Source organism: Toxorhynchites rutilus, chromosome 3 (genome assembly GCF_029784135.1).
Source record: "Toxorhynchites rutilus septentrionalis strain SRP chromosome 3, ASM2978413v1, whole genome shotgun sequence".
In the NCBI taxonomy this organism is placed as follows: domain Eukaryota; kingdom Metazoa; phylum Arthropoda; class Insecta; order Diptera; family Culicidae; genus Toxorhynchites; species Toxorhynchites rutilus.
In genome coordinates this window covers 314537375-314557582 of record NC_073746.1, presented here as the reverse complement: position 1 = coordinate 314557582, position 20208 = coordinate 314537375, and the positions used below count along the sequence as shown (strand labels likewise).

At 40.9% G+C, this 20208-nt stretch overlaps 3 protein-coding genes across 3 annotated transcripts in view; 1 reads left to right on the top strand and 2 right to left on the bottom strand.

Moving 5' to 3' along the window:
- The window catches only part of LOC129774454 (uncharacterized), a 30394-nt gene extending 24561 nt beyond the window's left edge, over positions 1-5833 (bottom strand). Inside the window, exons 1-2 of the mRNA XM_055778192.1 lie at positions 4968-5833; positions 4149-4907 (exon numbers count right to left, since the gene is read on the bottom strand). Coding sequence (XP_055634167.1) covers positions 4149-4907; positions 4968-5833 — 1625 coding nt within the window. The remainder of the gene's footprint in view (positions 1-4148; positions 4908-4967) is intronic.
- Positions 5834-10532: 4699 nt separating this feature from the next.
- On the bottom strand, positions 10533-15779 carry LOC129774453 (uncharacterized). The gene has a single exon (XM_055778191.1). It carries the CDS (start codon positions 15777-15779, stop codon positions 10533-10535), a length of 5247 nt encoding a protein of 1748 aa, XP_055634166.1.
- A 3074-nt stretch (positions 15780-18853) lies between these two features.
- Positions 18854-19992, top strand: LOC129775806 (ATP synthase subunit O, mitochondrial). Its single transcript, XM_055780911.1, has 3 exons — positions 18854-19007; positions 19166-19612; positions 19678-19992. Exons 1-3 carry the CDS (start codon positions 18978-18980, stop codon positions 19831-19833), a joined length of 633 nt encoding a protein of 210 aa, XP_055636886.1. The 5' UTR covers positions 18854-18977; the 3' UTR covers positions 19834-19992.
- The last annotated feature ends 216 nt before the right edge of the window (positions 19993-20208 follow it).

Here is a 20208-nt window from a genome sequence, read left to right as displayed (position 1 = left end):
GGTTAGCGTTGCAGGATCTTTTTATCATCCATTACTCTAGAATCTTATTTCAAGGATAACAAAATATGCAATATGTAGTCCAGGACAAACTTCCAGAATAAGACGTCGTGTTCAATCAGAGCAATGCCAAACCTAATGTCTCATTGGCGACACAACAAATTTTTGTGGGATTTGGCTGGGAGGTGCTATCCCACCAGCTGAATACCGGATATTGCATATTTAGATTCAGTTCCCTCAATGTTATCTCAAGAGAGAAAGCGTCGACTAACTGGACAGCATAGAAAAATACATAGAACAGTTGTTGACATGTTCTGAGAGAATAGTTTGTTTCCAAACCACGTGGAAGATGGCGTAAGATTGTGGAACAAAACTGTATATAGAAAATTTAATAAAAGTATGTCTACCTATAAAATTGATTCCCAAAAATCGGCACTAACTTTCGGGATAACGGGATAATGAATTCTCCTGATATTCGGAAATTATAGTTGGCAACCCTGCCCATGATGTTTTTTTTCCGCGTCGCAATATTTCTAGCCTACTACACTTTTTCTGAAGAGTTGTTTCCGTTGAAGTTGTTTTCTGGAGCAATTTATTTATGAGATAAACATACAAAACATTTTATTCATTGTGATAGATCCGTAGAAATATTTTCTATCGATTGATGCAACCATCTTTCCGATCTATTAAGAAATGTTCGAGTTTAAGCATCATTAATCTTCATTTTTTTTCCTGAATGTTCTGTGTTTCGGTTTTCATTTAACCCCCCATACAATATTCTGGATAGATTCGATTTTTCTTCAGGAAAACCACATATAATCAAGTTTGGGTTTGTGTCAAAGCCTCAAGTGTTTAGTTGCTAATAATACCAAAAGGCGTTCAAATTACCCAAATTTTTATGTTTTTGTAACGATTTTCCTAAAAGAGAAATTATGATCGTGGTTTGTCCACCTCTGATCATGGTTTGCTCGAAAAGTTATAATGGTTTGTCCGGTTTTAGAAATCACTATTTTCGAATGAAAAAAGTCGAATTTCCAAATAGATTTTGCATTTCTCATTGCTTGAGTTTACTGTCATCACATGTATCCACTCATAATTTGGGCTATCTTCAAAATATTGCTTTTGACGTAGGACTACGTCAAACCTTTCAATATAGGGGCCCATTTCAATATTTCGGTGTGAAAAAGTGTTCAGTTTTTGAACGCTAATACCTCCTCAATTAATTAATGGATTTTGGTTCCAAATACACACATTGGTAGGAAATATCCTCAGCAATTGTTTATATGCTACACATAACAGGTTTTCAACTCATATAAAGTTCAAATTGATGAAAAATTGGAAGAAAGAATTCCCTACTTTCCCATACATTTTGTGTGCGGGAGTCGGAAAAAAAAAGATTATGAATAAATATAGGCGGTTAACTATATGGCTATATAAAGTGAGCGATGGTGGAGCTTGGCCACATTCTATCAAGAGATGTCTAAATTTTTCGTTTATTCGATTATCGATTAATCGTCGGATCATTTCGAAATATTTGATCCATTCGAATAATTGTCTTTCAGTATTCGAATCATCGAGCGAATATTTTTTTCTTGTAATAATAATGAACAGACATTGCATAATAAAAAAGATTATGATATTATAATTTTAAAAGTTGCATTAAATATAATTGTAAAATAAACATGGAGTAGAATCACGGTTTTTGAATGAAATGATGTTTTAGTATATTGATAAATTTACCATTTCATGATTGATAAAAAAAACCCATAGCCTAACTAACTGACCTAAAAATGTATTAACCTTGAAAATGGTTTCGTTTTTCATTATTCGCGATTACTGTGATAACTATTCGATGTATTCATATTTTGATTTCTCATTATTCGATACCAAATTACTCGATTATAATTGCAGATATTCGATTATTTGAATTAATCGAGCGATTAACCGACGTCTCTAATTCTATCATCGGACGCTAAGCAGGAAAGACGCTATCTTGAAATTGATTTTCAGCATAAGAGATTGCTGCATTTGCTGGGGATGTATGCGGGGATGGTGCGATACCGCAAGAGAGAGACAGGAGTTTCAATGGGATGTGGAGCAGGAGAGCAATCGAAGTATGTTAAAAGCGGTGGCGCCGGATGAATGAGTGGCTAATCGCGCTCGATTTGATAGAATGGTGGAGTTTTAAACGGTTTTATTTAGCTGTGATATATTTGTATGTTTGTACAGGGTTTTCCATTTCGGGCTTCCAAAGTATACAGCCCTGCGCTGACAACCGTTTGACATAGCTGTCAACCAAAGCGTCATATCGTTAGTTGAATGTCTGCCATTTTACAATATGGATCGGTTTTAGCATCGCACAACGTGTTAATTTTGTTAAATTATACTATAAAAATGATGAAAAACCGGCAAATGTTTTTCGAGCATTACGGACGGATTTTGGACGGCATGGACGGCCTCAGAGCACACAATCGCTAATTTAGTGCGTAAATTCGAACAAACTGGATCCGTAGCGGATATTGTGAGACCTGTGCATCATCGTAATGTGCGTTTGGCCGAAAATATTGCTGCTGTTGCTGCCAGTGTGGAGGATGACCCGAATGTTTCGATTCCACGGCGTGCTTAGCAATTGGGCTTGTCAAACACATCATTGTGGCGAATTTTGCATTTGGACTTGCACCTACATCCATATAAAGTCCAACTGGTATAAAAATTAGAGCGCGGTGACCATGGAATGCGTCGGGCATACGTCGATTGGGTGAACGAACAACAGCAGCAAAATGCTGAATTTTCGCATCAAATTTTCTTCAGCGATGAGGCACATTTCGAGCTCGGTGGCTATGTGAACACCCAAAATTTCCGTATATGGGGCTCAGAAAATCCACACGTGATTGTTGAGAGGTCATTGCATCCGCCAAAAGTCACTGTTTGGTGCGCATTATGGTCTGGTGGAGTCATCGGGCCGTATTTCTTTGAAAATGAGGACGGCGAGACGGTAACTGTGAATGGTGAGCGCTATGGCCGCATGTTAACCGATTTTTTTTGCCACAAATTGAAGATATGGATACGGATGACATGTGGTTTCAACAGGACGGCGCCACGTGCCACACAACACCCTTAAACAGAGTGTCTGTTCTCTGTTCACTGGATACTTCAACTAGAGCGCTGACTGGCATCGTCTAAATCAGCCTTCACAAACACTCTTACCCCATGAAAACACATGCTTTTACCCATCCTACTACAATGGCTTCCTTCACCTTCACTTTAAAAGACATCAGCCAATTGGATAAACCATAATCGTAATTGCGGTCATCGAGATGCATTAATTACATGATTTAGATATATAAATCTGATACAAATGGTGTGCAAGCATAATGTTTACAGTATTTGTAAGTGTTATAATCCAAAAAAAGGTCTGAATACGTACCAAATAATCATCTGGTGATTGATTACAAGTTAGCTCCAATGAGGGGCGCATTGACACCAATGCAAGGTGAATTTTATAATCCTTTAAAACATGTGAATTCGTAAAAATATCCTATAAAACAGTTGTAACTGTTGGCACTCATATAGAATAAGTAGATAATCCGGGAAAAAGGCTTTGGTTTTTCAAAAATCGATTCTCTGCTACCGTTTTATTCAGTGAATCGATCCCTACGCCGTTTAGAGAAACGATTCTTCAAAATCGATCTTTTTATAAAAATCGCCCAATCCTAGTTTGGCTTGCCATTTAAATAATGGAAACCTTTGAATGCGACTGTCGTGTAAGAACCGTCTCGGTTACTTAAGAGCTAAACATCGCATAAAAAACCGTTTGCAGGGGCTTGAATAAGATTTTTTGATAAATGATCCGCGGATTAGAATTCGGTTCATGAGTTTTTTTTTCGTTAGAGTATATGTTGACACCTATACATTAACATTTTTCCATTGAGCCTAATTCAAGTAGATCTATAAGTTTTTTGGGTTACTTTAGTTTCAGTTTGTGATTTGTTTTTTCAATTTCCATGAATGTCGTTTCATACTTTGGCTATGAGAGTAATGATGAAAAAAAAATTGAATGTAGCAATGTAAAAACCCACAATAAGACATACATTAATGTCTATGAATTACACAACATGTTTCAACGGCTGAATGGACTAGTAATCACTCACCTAGAGAAGGAATCCTGTCCAGCAAACAACATCATTTTCAAAATGTGATTTCGATGCTTCTCGAATTCTGCGGATGCATTCAACTCGTCTCGTATCCGTTGCCGATGCTGGATGGCCTCAGTTGATAATTCAACACTCTCAACTAGAGTATCGGTAAATATGTCCGCACTTGGAACGAATCCTCCGATTATTAGACCGTCACTCAATATTAAGCCTTCCTTCACGCAAAACACAGTAGTATCTGGAAGCGTGTTTCGCGTGGCCATGACCTCTGCTGTGGCATAATCAGTGTAGTAATGCTGTCGCAACAAATATTTCAAGGCCGAACGAAGTGGACTATCGGATAGAAGGTCAGCAAGTGGAAAACAAACTGGTGGCACTTCTGTGGGCTTTTCTAACACCTCGGTGGAAATACTGTCCAGTGCGAAAAATGTGTACACATTTTGGGGAGGTAATATCTTCAGCAACCTCATTATAGTTGCTTGCTTTCGAAAGATAACAAGCGTAAGAATATCTATCAAGCGTGGTGTAGCTAATGCTGCTACTGTTGGACTCCGAAATTTTAAATGATCACACACAAAACCGACCAATTCAGTTTTCAAAGTGTCATCATTGGTCATTCCGAAGAAGTTTTTCACCTCTGCCAAACCACGAATCGATTCCATCTGCAAACAGTCATTTGTGGCCAGATTTGCAAATACAGTTGATTCCATCTTGAACAATTTCTCCTTGAGGGAAACCGCTGATAATCTCGTGCTTCTGTGTTCAAAAAGAATACATTTAAAAAAAAATGCCGATATTACATTCAATATTACTCACATGTGCTTTTGTGTTACTTCAAATAATTCTTTGAACAACTCATCATCGTATGTTTTGGTCATAGACTGCGGCACAGTCAACAGTTCTCTATATTTCTCTAGGTCCACTTTCGCACAATCAACCGATTTTTCTGTAGACTGCAACATTTCTTTCGTAACTCGAACTGTTGCGTCTAACGAGCCCTGGTAACCCGGCATTTCTACAGACTGCATCCCTTCGTCCATATAAGTAAGATGAACGAAATTCTCGGCTATTTCTATTTCACACATGTTTCGAATGATAACCTTTCTCGAATCAGCAATGGCCACATTCTGTTGTAATAAGGCACACAAATCCTCGTTGGATCTATCAATTAAAAATTCAATTTGTTTCTCGATTTTCAGCATGAAATCAAATGATTTATATCTAACTTGCATCCATGACAGAACAAAATGGCATTGGTCATTTCCATTCCTGAACTCTTCAATCAAGAGTCGCCGATCCTGCTGCATAACATTTGTTTCCAATTGTTTTTCATATAAATGTATTTTTTCCTCCACCAAGCTGCACGTTTGTACTGACTCACTCATTCTTTTCTCATAAATTCCAATCACGTTCTTGAATATTTTGAGCTCTTGTTTGAGAACTCCGACTTCCATCGCATTCAATGTTTTTTGCAGCTTGTGAAACACATTGCTGTTCTTGATCCTTTCTTCCAGCTCAACCATCTTCTCCTGAAACTCATGAAGTCTCCCGCTATTCAATTTTCTGCGTAAAACATCTTTGAATGCTTGTTCCTCTTTGCCGAGCTGCCGGAAAGCCTCTATCTTTAAGCTTTCCCGAACAATCGTCCACAACTGATAAGCAGGTGCAATCCATTCCTGCATCTCCCTACGAGAAATCACATTCAGTGGAGAGAAACTTTCCGTCGCAAGGCAGAACCCAAAGCGTTCAATCTCTTGACGAAAATCTTCAAACGAAACTCGTAAATTGCCATTGCATAGGACCGCATGAGGCTTTTCCATGGTCCGGCGAAAGTGAAATAACTTCCCAGCACGTAAGTGTTTGTCTCGATGGAGCGGAAACATGCAGACCTCTTGTTCCGACTTAAGTCGCACCTCAAGATAGGACTGTTCCGAGTAGTCAAACATCAACCGATAATCATGCAAGTTGCGGCAGTACAGGAACCATCGGAGAGCCTTACAAATGAGTACCGGCGCTGCTCGTTCAGTAATTTTATGATGAAGCACATTGAGGCCTGGTTGGAATAGAAAAGAACAGTCGTCCAACTGGCCGAAACCACTGATTGTCAGCTGAAATTAAAGGGAAATGTTACTGGGTAAATTGTTTCAAAATTAATGGATAACATACGCTAAAGATATGCATTATTTTCAATATGCTATACAAAACGGAAACAGAGTTCAAATCTAGAGAAATGACTGATATACGGCTTTGGCGCGAAACCAAACGTGTCCTTTGTGACGTCTAGCTGATGACAACTAGTGTTATTCTAGGGTGGGAAATACGACGATGCATTGGTAGTGAAAAATTGGTGACATCACTAGCTACATATCATATGCATTAACCCTTTGCGGTCGTTTGTCTGCTATCAGCCACCACAGCAAAGAATCATACTAATCTTATACTTTATTCAACTATGTATAAGTTTACACTTATTTTTAACAAATCTTAATGTCTAATGTACCTGTTCACGAGTTAATATAGAGCTTCTATGGATGATAAATAACGGTACTCTGTATAAACAAAAGATTATTTGCGTGAGAGTCACCGATGCTGAGTAGCTACGATACATTGGACACAACAACTACACCGTCTACATTATTCTTCTTGAATGGCGTTAACGTTCCGTTCCCTGTGGAACTTTTGCCGTCTCAACGTATTCATTAACTAGCGTCGTTCATTAATACTTGGTTGAGATTTCTATGCCGAATAACACGCCTTGAATGTACTCTAAAGTGGCAAGCTCTAGAATACGCGTGACCACAGTGCAAGCCGGAAGAATTTTCTTTGACGAAAAATCCCCCAACCAGAACGGGAATCGAACCCGAACACCCGGCATGATAGTGTGGGACGCTAACCACTCAGCCACGGGTGCACATACCGTCTACATTAGCAAACCAAATTTTATCATAAATACATACTTGATCAAAAAGTTCCCGGAATCAACACATCTGTCATTGACATCTGCTTTCGTGCGTGCCTCGATTTTGTACAATTTGCAAAATGGAATTGAGTTTGCCACAACATCGTTATTCGTGAACATTTGGCTAAAAACGAAACGAATACCATTCAGCAACCACAGAATTTACCTGATTTGGCTCCCTGCGACTTTTCCCTATTTGAACGACACGTTTCAGCACCCGAGATGAGATAAAGGAAAAATCGAAAAAGACGCTGATGGCCATACCGCAAATCGAATATAATAAATGTTCAGAAGATTGGATCAAGCGCTGATATAAGTGCATTGCAGTCGATGAGGGACAATACCGATATTGATGTATTGAATCCTGTATTTTTTTTGCTGAATAAATTGCGGGAACTTGGCTTGAAAAGTAAAAACATAAAATAAAAGTTTGCACAGCGGTTAAAACTCAACTTTATTCTTGAAATAATAAAAATACAATGAAATAAAATAAAAAAGGGGGTTAGAAACATCGTTTCCTACGGACCGTAGAGGTTTTTGGTTTCAATAGTTGTGCTGCATTGTTCTGAACAAATTGGAACACGTTTATCAAGTGACTTCATCTCAGTTGACAAATCTACTCCACACTCTCTGCCACAAATGTACGTTCCGGACCGCCAAAAAAGTTTGAAGATGAAGAATTGGAGGCTTTACTTGCAGATACACTTGGAGTAGCTCTGCAAACCAATGGCAATGGGAATGATCCGAAAGATGGGACATTGAGTGCCGTATGAATTGAAGCCAAAAGACGTCGAACGTCGTTTTTTCACGTGCGAACAACTGCTACAACGGCAGAAAAGAAATTGTTTTTTTGCATCGAATCGTTACTGGCGATGAAAAGTGGGTATGGATACCCCGGTCATGCATCAACATCGACGGCCGCGCGGAATATTCACGGCCAGAAGGTTATGCTGTCTGTTTGGTGGGACCAGCTGGGTGTGGTGAACAATGAGCTGCTAAAACCGAATAAAACCATTACGGGGGACCTCTACCGATGACAATTGATGCGTTCGAGCCGTGCACTGAAAGAAAAACGACCACAATACGAGCAAAGACACGATAAAGTTATTTTGCAGCACGACAATGCTCTGTCGCATGTCGCAAAACCGGGCAAAACATACTTGGAAACGCAGAAAAGGGAGGTTCTATCCTATCCACCGTATTCTCCAGACATTGCTCAGTCCGATTACTACCTTTTTCGATCGATGCAACATGGCCTGGTTGACCAGCACTTCTCACGACCGACAAACCGGTCGATTATTTCCGCAAAGGGATCCGTGAATTGCCAGAAAGATGGGAAAAAGTTGTGACTAGTGAATACCAAGGAGCTGGAATTGACAGGTGGTTCGTTTTCGACAGTATGACAAGGCATGGAAGATGCGAGAGGGGATAAAAAATGACAGCGACTATTTTTGTTTATAAACAAAGCAGGTCTAATTTTTATGCTACATAGCGGTCCACACCAACATATACATACGCTGGGCCAGTTTCAATCGAACTAGCTGTTGTGTCTCACAACCCGCACGATCAGGTGAGTCTCCAGCTAAAGCAGCAGTCGCCGGGAAACGATAAGCATGGATATCCACAGCGTATCGCTATCACTCAATCCTAATGGGTCGCCAACGACTAATCCCACCAAATCGAATGGAACTTATAGCAGTACGGTACAAGCCCGCCGGTAGTGACCCTTTCATATACCCACTAGCAAAGCTCCCACAATCGCTGATTTGCCAATCCCAGCAGCAACAGCAACAACCCTCACGTTTCGTAAATCAGCAATGCAGACAACAACTTGCAGCAGTCACCGAAACACAACAATGATGCTAACAGTATAATCTAAGGAACTGGAGTTCCCTAGATGCTTGCTATGAAGGCAAGACTTTTCGCTCGTCCTCTCTCGAGCGCTTCGTGATTAATCTAGGGAACTTATTTCCCTAGATGTCGGCAATTGAGGCCTGAGAATCACGGTTTAAATTTATTAAAGCCAGGGATCTATTTCCCTGGACTTGGTTGGTCTCTTATGGGCTAAGCCCCTTTGCGTGAACAAATCCCGGCTAGGGCAGCCACAAAACTTCAACCTCTTCCGGCTCCAGTGCGGTCCGGTGAAGCGAAGCAAATGGTCTGCTTTTCGGATTGGGATTTGTTCCTTTTGGTTATACCTTTTATAGCGTGGCGCCTGGTTGCCAACGCTTGGGTGTATCCGGATTCTGATGCGTGACGCCTGGTTGTCAACGCTTGGTGGATTTTCGGATCACGAATTGAACTTTGAACTACGAACTTTGATTTTGAACTAACGAATTAGACTTCTGATTTGAACTGTTTGATTTGAACTATTTGATTTGAACTGTGAAATTGAACTGTGAAATTGAACTGTTTGATTTGAACTGTGAAATTGAACTGACTTCCTAGGCCAGAATCCCCAGTATATATACCCAAGAATTCATTCCTAGGCGTTAAAACTATAAAGGAGAGAAGAGATCTCTCTTTCCTTCTCAGACAACCGAGCCCATATCGATTGTCTGCCTGCTATTTCCCTACATGTTATTACTACCCGCTTATCTCTGCGGACCTTTGTCGCTCTCGCTAGAGGGGTACAATTTAGAAAGTTTATTACTCATCGTCGGCTTAAAATGTTATTTTTGTTTATAGCCCTTCGTATATTCGATAATGGGCGAGGCCAGGCTTATTACCAGCAATAATCTTTCGCCTGGTGCCTTGTTGTCTTTGTGTATTCCAGGCGCCTTATCTGTCTATGCTGCCTGCTCACGGTCTCAAATGAACACGTGATTTCCTATCTTGTATGCCTGCGCTACACTATGAGTAATACGATCTATTCAGAGGATCGTGCGGGTCACAGATTTGTTTATTTATTTGTCCCTACTTTCTGGTGCGTCATGCACCGCTTGTCTGAAGCTATACAAAAGGAAAAGAAAAATAAGAAAGGGACGAATCACATGGCCGTATCTGGTGATTCATTGGGCTATAAATTTTCTATGCGCTCGTTTGCACTTCAATAACATTATTTTGTTTATTGGCCGGCCTTGCTATCTAAATTGGGTCCGTAACATTCCGGCCCTGATAAATCTACTTGTTCGATTTATAAAATTCCTGAACGGACCCTATGCTACCTGTGTTACTTATATCTCTATTTGTTTACATGTTTTCGGAGCATCATTTATTTTACATTCATCCTTATATTCTAACAGAGTTTAAAAACACTTTTAAATTTCAATTCTTCGGCACGTTGCCTGGTTCCAAAGGATGTCCTCTTCAATGCTTGGTCCATGGATCATACATCTTAGCTCTGACGCGAGCTTACATCAGTTGGCTGCATCTTTCGGATATTGGTGCTCTGGTAGCGAGCACTGACGTCTTCTTCCTGATTAGTTGATGGCTGGATCATTTCCCTTGATAATGTCCAGTACTGCAATTTTAACTGCCGGTCGTTTCAGGACACCTTTCGCGGTTTGGATCTTTGCTTGGCGAACTTGCCCGTCGCTCGCCACAAACGTTTCGATGACTCGTCCTTTAAGCCATTTTCCTGGTGGTGCGTCGTCGTCCGTGATTAAGACGATGTCGTTGACTTTGATCGGTTCTACTTTCTGCGTATTTTTATTACGCTTTAACAGAGTTGGTAAGTACTCCTTCTTCCATCGGTTCCAAAACAACTTGGAATAATGTTGAATGCGTCTCCATTGCGCTGTGTCATACTGACTGGTCGTTGGTGCATACGGTGGGGCATACTCTCCTGCTCTTCCTATTAACGCGTGGAATGGCGTCAACACTTCATCGTCGATGCAGGAGACTGGTATGTGTGTCAACGGTCGAGAGTTGACTAAAAATTCCGCTTGGATGAATGCAGCTTGCAACGTTGCTGCTGATGGCTTGCTCCTACCCCAAACTTTCAGGATCTCTGCTAGTGCTACTTTGACGTTTCTTATTAATCTCTCCCAAGCGCCTCCAAAATGTGGTGCTGAAGGTGGGTTGAATCTCCACTGGATTTCCATTTTTGCTGCTTCATTTTTGCCCATCTTCTCGTTGATTTCATTGACTAGCGACTTTAACTCTCGCTCTGCTCCAACGAAGTTCGTTCCGTTGTCGCTGTAGATACTGGTGACCTTTCCTCTTCGGTTCTGGAAGTTCCTTAACACGACCATGAACGCATCAGTACTGAGATTTTCTGCCATCTCAATATGTACTGCTCTTGTTGAGAGACAGGTGAATATGACGCCCCATCTCTTCTCGAGCGATCTCTTTACCGCTACTTCGAAAGGTCCGAAGTAATCTACTCCGCAGTTTGTAAATGGAGGTATATGCGCTTCTGTGCGGAAATGTGGTAAATCTGCCATCATCGGCTCTACCGGAGTTGCACGTCGTATTTTGCACCTATTGCAATTCTTCTTGACGTTTGCTAATACTGTTCTTATATGCAGTATCCAATACTTCTGCCGTAATGCTGCTATGACGGTGTTTTCGCCGTGGTGGAAATATCTTTCGTGTGTTGCTTTCACGATCAAATATGTATATGGATGCTTTTGTGGGAGCAATATTGGCGTTCTTGTAGTCCATGGTACTGACATGGCTTTCTTCAAACGTCCTCCACTTCTCATTACCCCTGCCTCGTCTAGGAAGGGTGCGTAACTGACCAATGGTCCTGACGATATTGTTCCGCCATTGAATAAAGTTTCCATCTCTGTTGGAAATGCTTCCCATTGCATCTTTCTATAGAGCACGTTCTCAGCTCTTTGGTAGTCCTTATACTCAATGTCTGGAATATATCCACGACGTAATCTTTCCTTTGTCCTGTTTAATACACAAAGGTTCTTCACCAATTTCCACCAATCTGAGTATTCCTTGTACTTATCGATGAAACTAAGTTTGCTTAGTTCTTCGTGAACTAGCACTGTTTCTCTCAACTCTTCGTCTGTTTCCTTCTCTTCAATGGAAGGCCATGACGATTCTGAGAGCTTTAGGAAATCAGGTCCCTCAAACCATTGTGATTTTCCTAGCTTTTCCTTTGTGCCTTCATCGGCTGGATTTTCATCTGTTGGCACCCATCGCCATTCATTCTTCCTGTTATCTTCCAGGATTTCACCTACTCGATGCATCACAAATACGCTTCTTCGTTTTGGACTCTTGATCCATGACAATACGGTCTGTGAATCACTCCAAAATGTTTTGCTGACGATTTTCAACCTCGTTTCATCTATTATCGTTTTGGTTAATCGGCTTCCTAACACGGCCGCTTGTAGCTCTAGGCGTGGTATGCTCAATGGTTTGACTGGTGCTACTCTAGACTTTGCTGATAGAAGTCTTACGTGTGGTGTGTTTCCAGATATACTTCTTACGTACACACATGCACAAAATGCTTTCTCAGAAGCATCTACAAAGGTGTGTAGTTCTACTTCACCTGTTCTTTCTTCGAGGATGTATCTTGGTATCGTTACGCTATCAGCAGATTCAATAATTTCTAACCAGTGTTGCCAGTCTGACTGCAACTTCTCGGGAATTTCGTCATCCCAATCTATATTTTCTATGTGCAGCCTTTGCATGAGGATTCTTCCATGCACAGTTATATTTGAGATGAGTCCAAGTGGATCGTAGACACTCATCACGAAAGCTAGTACCTCTCTCTTTGTTGGTAAACGTAGCATTTGTGTAACATCACTTCCTAGCTTGTCTAATTTGATTTGATAGCCGAGTGTGTCAGACGTGGTGTTCCAATATACACCAAGTACCTTTTCTGTCATTGAATCCTTTTCTTCGAACATTTTGATTCCGGAAATTTGTACACGTTCCGAGGGTAAACTTTGCAGAAGTTCTCTGCTGTTTGACACAAAGTTTCTGATGTGGAAACCCGCGTGATCGTGAATTTTCATAACATGTAGTACTATCTCTGCTGCCTTATCAAGCTCTTCGAAACTATCCAAATAATCGTCGACGTAGTGTTGCTTGATGATTGCTTCAGTCGCCACTGGACAATATTTTCTGAATTTTTCTGCGTTGTGGTTTTTAACCGCTTGTGCACATGACGGTGAACAGGTTGATCCGAATGTCATCACCTGCATTACGTATACATCAGGTTTCTTACTGCTATCACAATCTCTCCATAAGAATCTCTGAGCGTGTTGATCTTCAGCTCGGATTCGTACTTGGTGGAACATCTCTTTGATGTCTCCACATACAGCAATTGCTCCTTCTCGGAATCTTACTAAAACACCGAACAATGACGTAGTAGCATCCGGCCCTGATAACAGTTCCGTGTTGAATGATACACCTTGTATCTTTGCCGCCGCATCGAAAACCAACCTTGGCTTAGGTGGCAACTTGTTTTTGTTGTGCACAATAAAGTGTGGAAGATAATACACTCTTGATATCGGCTTCATAATTTCTTCCTCTGACAGTTTGCGGATGTAGCCTTTCTTCTCGTAATCCGCAAATGTTTCTATTGCCCATTTTTTCAACTCTGGGTCTTTTTTTAACGTTCTCTCACTCGTTGTCAGCCTCTTTGCTGCATTGTTGTAGCTATTTGGAAATTTCGTTTCCTCATCTTTCCATAGAAGTCCAACTTCGTATCTACCATCCTTGTATTTCATAGTACTTCTTAGAATTTGTTCAGCCTTTTCTTCTTCAGCTGATTTTGGTAGATTCTTGACTACCTTAACGCCGAAGTCTTCGGTGGAGAAATATTTCTGCAAAGCCTTGTTCATTTCATCTTCTTGCTGAATGACCATGATGTGTCCGCCTTGCACATTGGACGATATGTTGCCGAACATGAACCATCCAAGTTTGGTTCGTAGCGCTGTGGGCTCGTTCGGTTTTCTCATTCGCCTTTCGAATGGAATTAACAAGTGACTGTGACTCAGTCCAATTAATATCGTCGGGCGTATACTGCTGTAACTGCTCAACGGCAGATTCTTGAGGTATGGATACCTTTTCTCCATCACCTCCTTGTTGAAGCTTTGCTCTGGGAGTTGGAGATTCTTTATCGTTCTCACTCCTTTCATGACGTATTCTTTTTCATTGTTGCCGTTGATTCGTACCTGAACTCTACGGCTGTTTTGTTCGTTTCTCGTGACGTTCTGCGTCCACTTTAGCATTAACGGATCAATTCTTCCGTTGAGCCCTAACTTGTTCGCAATCTCCTCGTCTATTAGAGAGAGTGATGACCCCGCATCCAAGAAAGCGAACGTGTTGATGATTTTGTCATTATTTTTCAACGTCACAGGAACTATTTGGTAGAATACGTTGGATTTTGTTAGTTGTTGGTGATTGTGTATCTCACCATCTGCTTGTGTATCTGGACTATGCTGTCCTTCCGACTGATTTGAATCACTTGATTCTCTCTCATGAGATTTATGAATTAATGGATGATGTTTGAACTTACATCCATTAATTCCACATTGTTTTGCTCTTTTGCAGTCTCGCATCATATGGTTTGTAAATGCGAGACAGCTCAAGCATACCTTTGCCTTAAAGGCTAATTCATTTCGCTTTTCAGGCTTCATAGCCTTAAATCTGGTGCATTCGAGGAGTTTGTGGTTTCCCCGACATGCTTCACAATTGCGTTTTATTATTGTCGATCTATTTTCCTGATGCGTATTTACGTTAAATCGACGCTCAGGCCTCGTGTCTCGCGGCTGCGATCTGTTAATTTCTCGCGGCTGCGGTCTGCTTGTTTCTCGCGGCTGCGGCCTGCTGGTGCCATTCAGCAGTCTATTGGTTCTCGAATGAGGCTTCAGCCACTCATTGAGATCAGCTAAAGTCTTTGCCCCGTCGTACATTTCTTCAGTCCACTTCACCTGTAGACCGTAGGGCATTTTCCTTATGATCTCTTCCACCAATCGGTGGTCAATCAGGAATTCTTCTCTATCCATAAGAGAAACATTACAGACGAGATTATCCAGTGCTTCGGATATCTCGGTAATCAAATTCCGACTCTCCCTTTTGATATTGGTGAGTTCGGCTAGTAGTTCTTTATAGACTAGTTCGGGTCTTCCGAAATTATCTTCTAGTCTATCAATTATTTGGTCCATATTATTTGGATCCATCATTAACTGTCGGACGCTCCTCTCTGCGTTCCCGTACAGCACTGTTTGCAGGCGATTCAAATTTTCAAGCCTGTTAAATTGACCTTGTTTTGTGGTCTCATCAAAGGCCTTTTTAAATTTCGGCCATTCTCTGGCCGCACCTCCATATTTTGGCAAGCTCATGAGTGCTTGTCGCTTTAGGTAGACAGTCCATTCTGGCTCTGCCTCCTGATTTTGACCTTCGATGCTGTCATTATTGTGTGCTGAACTTGTACCTGGTTCAGCTTCGAATCTCATTGTCCTCATGGACTTTACCAGAGCCTCCATTGCTGCTCTGTTCTCTTGCAAAATTTCTTGCAAGCTGTCTCCGGAAACTGATTGTCTGACTTTGACTTTCAGTTCCATCATTTCCCTTTCTGTGCTCATGCACTTAGGGCATACCCACCTTTCATCTTTCTTGGGTAGGTATGTGAGTCCCACACATGAAATGTGGAACCACCGATCGCATTCATCGCATGCGACCATGTCCTCTTTCTTGTCTTTGTCCGTACACAGACGGCAGTGCCCATTAGGGTTGGCTTTATATGCATATGTAGCCATTTTAATTAACGTGATTCCTTCTTGAATACACGTGAGTTCAATTCAGATCTTTTTGAGTGCTTAAATTTTCAAGTCTTATCTCTTTCTTATAAACGTGATTCCCTTTTGAATGCACGTGTGTTCAAATCAATTTCTATGAGTGCTTGAGTTCCAAGTCTTATCTCCTCTTACAACGTGATTCCCGTTTGAATACACGTGAGTTCAATTTCACTCTCTGGCGCGAGAGTTCAAATTTCAATTCTTGACTTCTTAGTCTTTTCAAAAAGGCGTGATTCTGAGCCTCCCGATTTACTCCTCTTGCGCGAGGGATCGTGGTTCTTGTCTTGGCGAAGGTGTGAGTTTTAAATCTCCTCTCTGGAGCCACCAAAATATAATCTAAGGAACTGGAGTTCCCTAGATGCTTGCTATGAAGGCAAGACTTTTCGCTCGTCCTCTCTCGAGCGCTTCGTGATTAATCTAGGGAACTTATTTCCCTAGATGTCGGCAATTGAGGCCTGAGAATCACGGTTTAAATTTATTAAAGCCAGGGATCTATTTCCCTGGACTTGGTTGGTCTCTTATGGGCTAAGCCCCTTTGCGTGAACAAATCCCGGCTAGGGCAGCCACAAAACTTCAACCTCTTCCGGCTCCAGTGCGGTCCGGTGAAGCGAAGCAAATGGTCTGCTTTTCGGATTGGGATTTGTTCCTTTTGGTTATACCTTTTATAGCGTGGCGCCTGGTTGCCAACGCTTGGGTGTATCCGGATTCTGATGCGTGACGCCTGGTTGTCAACGCTTGGTGGATTTTCGGATCACGAATTGAACTTTGAACTACGAACTTTGATTTTGAACTAACGAATTAGACTTCTGATTTGAACTGTTTGATTTGAACTATTTGATTTGAACTGTGAAATTGAACTGTTTGATTTGAACTGTGAAATTGAACTGTTTGATTTGAACTGTGAAATTGAACTGACTTCCTAGGCCAGAATCCCCAGTATATATACCCAAGAATTCATTCCTAGGCGTTAAAACTATAAAGGAGAGAAGAGATCTCTCTTTCCTTCTCAGACAACCGAGCCCATATCGATTGTCTGCCTGCTATTTCCCTACATGTTATTACTACCCGCTTATCTCTGCGGACCTTTGTCGCTCTCGCTAGAGGGGTACAATTTAGAAAGTTTATTACTCATCGTCGGCTTAAAATGTTATTTTTGTTTATAGCCCTTCGTATATTCGATAATGGGCGAGGCCAGGCTTATTACCAGCAATAATCTTTCGCCTGGTGCCTTGTTGTCTTTGTGTATTCCAGGCGCCTTATCTGTCTATGCTGCCTGCTCACGGTCTCAAATGAACACGTGATTTCCTATCTTGTATGCCTGCGCTACACTATGAGTAATACGATCTATTCAGAGGATCGTGCGGGTCACAGATTTGTTTATTTATTTGTCCCTACTTTCTGGTGCGTCATGCACCGCTTGTCTGAAGCTATACAAAAGGAAAAGAAAAATAAGAAAGGGACGAATCACATGGCCGTATCTGGTGATTCATTGGGCTATAAATTTTCTATGCGCTCGTTTGCACTTCAATAACATTATTTTGTTTATTGGCCGGCCTTGCTATCTAAATTGGGTCCGTAACAAACAGCGTAAACAAAACCAACGTTTATGCGCAGCAAACACATAGCGGTATGCACTCATCATTGCATGCCATTTCCCAGCAAACATTAAATCGTATAATTTTGCACGTGCCAAGTCTTACAAGAAATCCAAATAAATCAGAATCGCATATAATATCAATCAAAGTATGTATCCTGTATATTTGAAATCGCATAAAATGTAAAAACTCGATTTTATATACCATTATCAAATTAAGTCGCAATTCGGTATAATAAACAACAATTTTATTATGTATATTGTCGTAAAATATATTTAATCCGCATCATATGCGTATATTACGCCGATGCAGTTTATGTGTCGTATAAGCGTACAATTTAAATCGATTCAGTAATGTAGCAAATCGTGTTGCATGCTGAAGAAAATCATGAAACAGTAAATCATATTAGATCCTAATAAAGAACATATTACATCATATTGAAATGTCAATGAAATGCTGATGCACTCGAAAGTTTTAACCACTGTTGAATTAAATTTCAGATAGCCGCGCGAGATAGCTGGTGGATGATAATCCAGACGACCGGAGTTCGAACCCACATCGGAGCAGTTTCCACCAACATCAATCTATGTCATTTTAAACATTCATATTCCACTCCCAACATAAGTCAATCAAACAATTATTATTTCTACGAACATAAATACTCATATATAAAAATGGCGATTCGAGAGGTTATAATAAACATTTCACGAAAATATTTTGCGCCATTTGTTTTTTTCTATGTCTGTAATAAATCGTATATGAGTATTGCAAAAGTCGTATTTGGTGCTTTGACAATTCATGAATATATTCATATTAGATCGCAATTCAATTCCAACATAATCGCTATTATAGCCGGTCAAAGTTTCATATTCATCCAAACAAATTCGGTAAGCATTTGCCATGTATGTATATGGCCTCCACTTTTGCATGCATATGCCAGTTAGGCGCACTATATGCCAACCAAATTTTAGGGCATATGATGTTATATATACGCTTGTTATGCGATTTAATGTTTGCTGGGTTGTTATCCTCTTTCTCGGAAAACTCTAGCCGTTCGTTTGGTCGCTGTCAATTCGAACTCAAGTAATGGCTGAACAGCAGTTCTGACATAACGTTCCACCTTATTATACCGCCTTGGTGAATATTTTGAATATTAAATTTTTAACCATTTTTGCAGAATAAAGCATTAATTTTTGAAAAAAAAACGAAGAAACTTACCGATACTCCTATTAATTTAGAATAGATATTACGCTTGTTCTGTGAGGTATTTATACCCATTATGTTATACCCGCGCCAGAATATTTCTAGCCTACTACACTTTTTTTAGCGAAAGTTGCAGTTGTTTTCTACTGCGATTTATTCCGGTCACGCTGAAAACAAAACATGTGTCAATTTGGTGATTACATTTGAAAATATTTTCTCGTCTCGCGGTGGGATCAAAAAAAAAATTCTTGGCATCCCTGCAGCAGCAGAAAAACACGTTTGACACTGCTGTCAAGCTCACCACAAAATCGAGCCGAGCAACCGAAGTCGAAAGAAAAATCCTCCAGAATCAGCACAGCAAATGGCACCGTCGGGACAATTTTCCATTCTGGTAAGCTTCTGGTTGTCTTGTAAAGTCCTAAGTAATACGGAAAACCAAGAATATAGCTTTTGCGTTTGGAGCAAACATATTTGGTTGATTGCTAATCGAAGGTTATGATGCGATATGTTCCGGTTATGTAATTTTGCACCAAATGTTTATCGTTCCAGGCTCGCCAGTTGAGCACTAGTTCGGCTGCCGCTCAGCTAGTCAAGCCTCCGATTCAGGTTTTCGGTCTGGAAGGACGCTACGCTTGTGCTCTGTATTCAGCCGCCTCCAAGAACAAGGTGCTGGATGCTGTCGAGAAGGATTTGAAGGGTCTGCAGAGTCATATGCGCTCAGATCCGAAGGTTCGTGATCTGTTGATTAATCCTTCGATCAAGCGCAGCATCAAGGCCGATGCACTGAAGGAGCTCTCGACCCGTGTTAAGTACAATGCTGCCACTGGAAACCTGCTGGCGGTTTTGGCCGAAAACGGACGACTCGGTCGCTTGGAAGGTATTGTCAACGCCTTCTCGCTGATCATGGCTGCTGAGCGGGGTGAGGTCGTTTGCGAGGTGAAGACCGCCAAACCGCTGGATGATTCTCAGCGTAAACAGCTGGAGTCCGCCTTGAAGGCAAGAAACTATTATTTGGTCCAGCTGAGACAGATTGTTTGAATTGTTTTCGTTTCTCTTTGAAGGCATTCCTGAAGCCCAACCAGACCATCTTATTGACAGCCAAGGTTGAACCATCGCTAATCGGTGGAATGGTTGTCTCAATCGGAGACAAATATGTGGATATGAGCGTTGCCAGCAAGATCAAGAAATACACAGATATCATCTCTGTTCCAGTTTAAATTACGCGGAGCTGAGCTGGTCAGTGCTTTCTTTGAGAAGAGCCACACACAACACTGCTTTAGGTGGCAATATGTTTAGTGTCTGCGAAAGTGGAAGAAACTTGTAATGTGCGTGAACATGTAAGAGAACAAATAAAATTTGAATACACGTTCATAGTACTTCATTTCTTAATTCAGTTTCGAACAAAAAAAAAAGCGCAACAATGTATGATTTTCCTATACTTATTTCTTATATTATGCATTAATTGTCCACTAGCATTGTATATTTCAAACATGGTTCTGTCGTCAATAATACTTCATTAATTCGATCTCCTATGTGTGTGTGTGGGTGGAGCAAACATTTTCCATTTCTTTGCTAATTATAATTATGTTTGA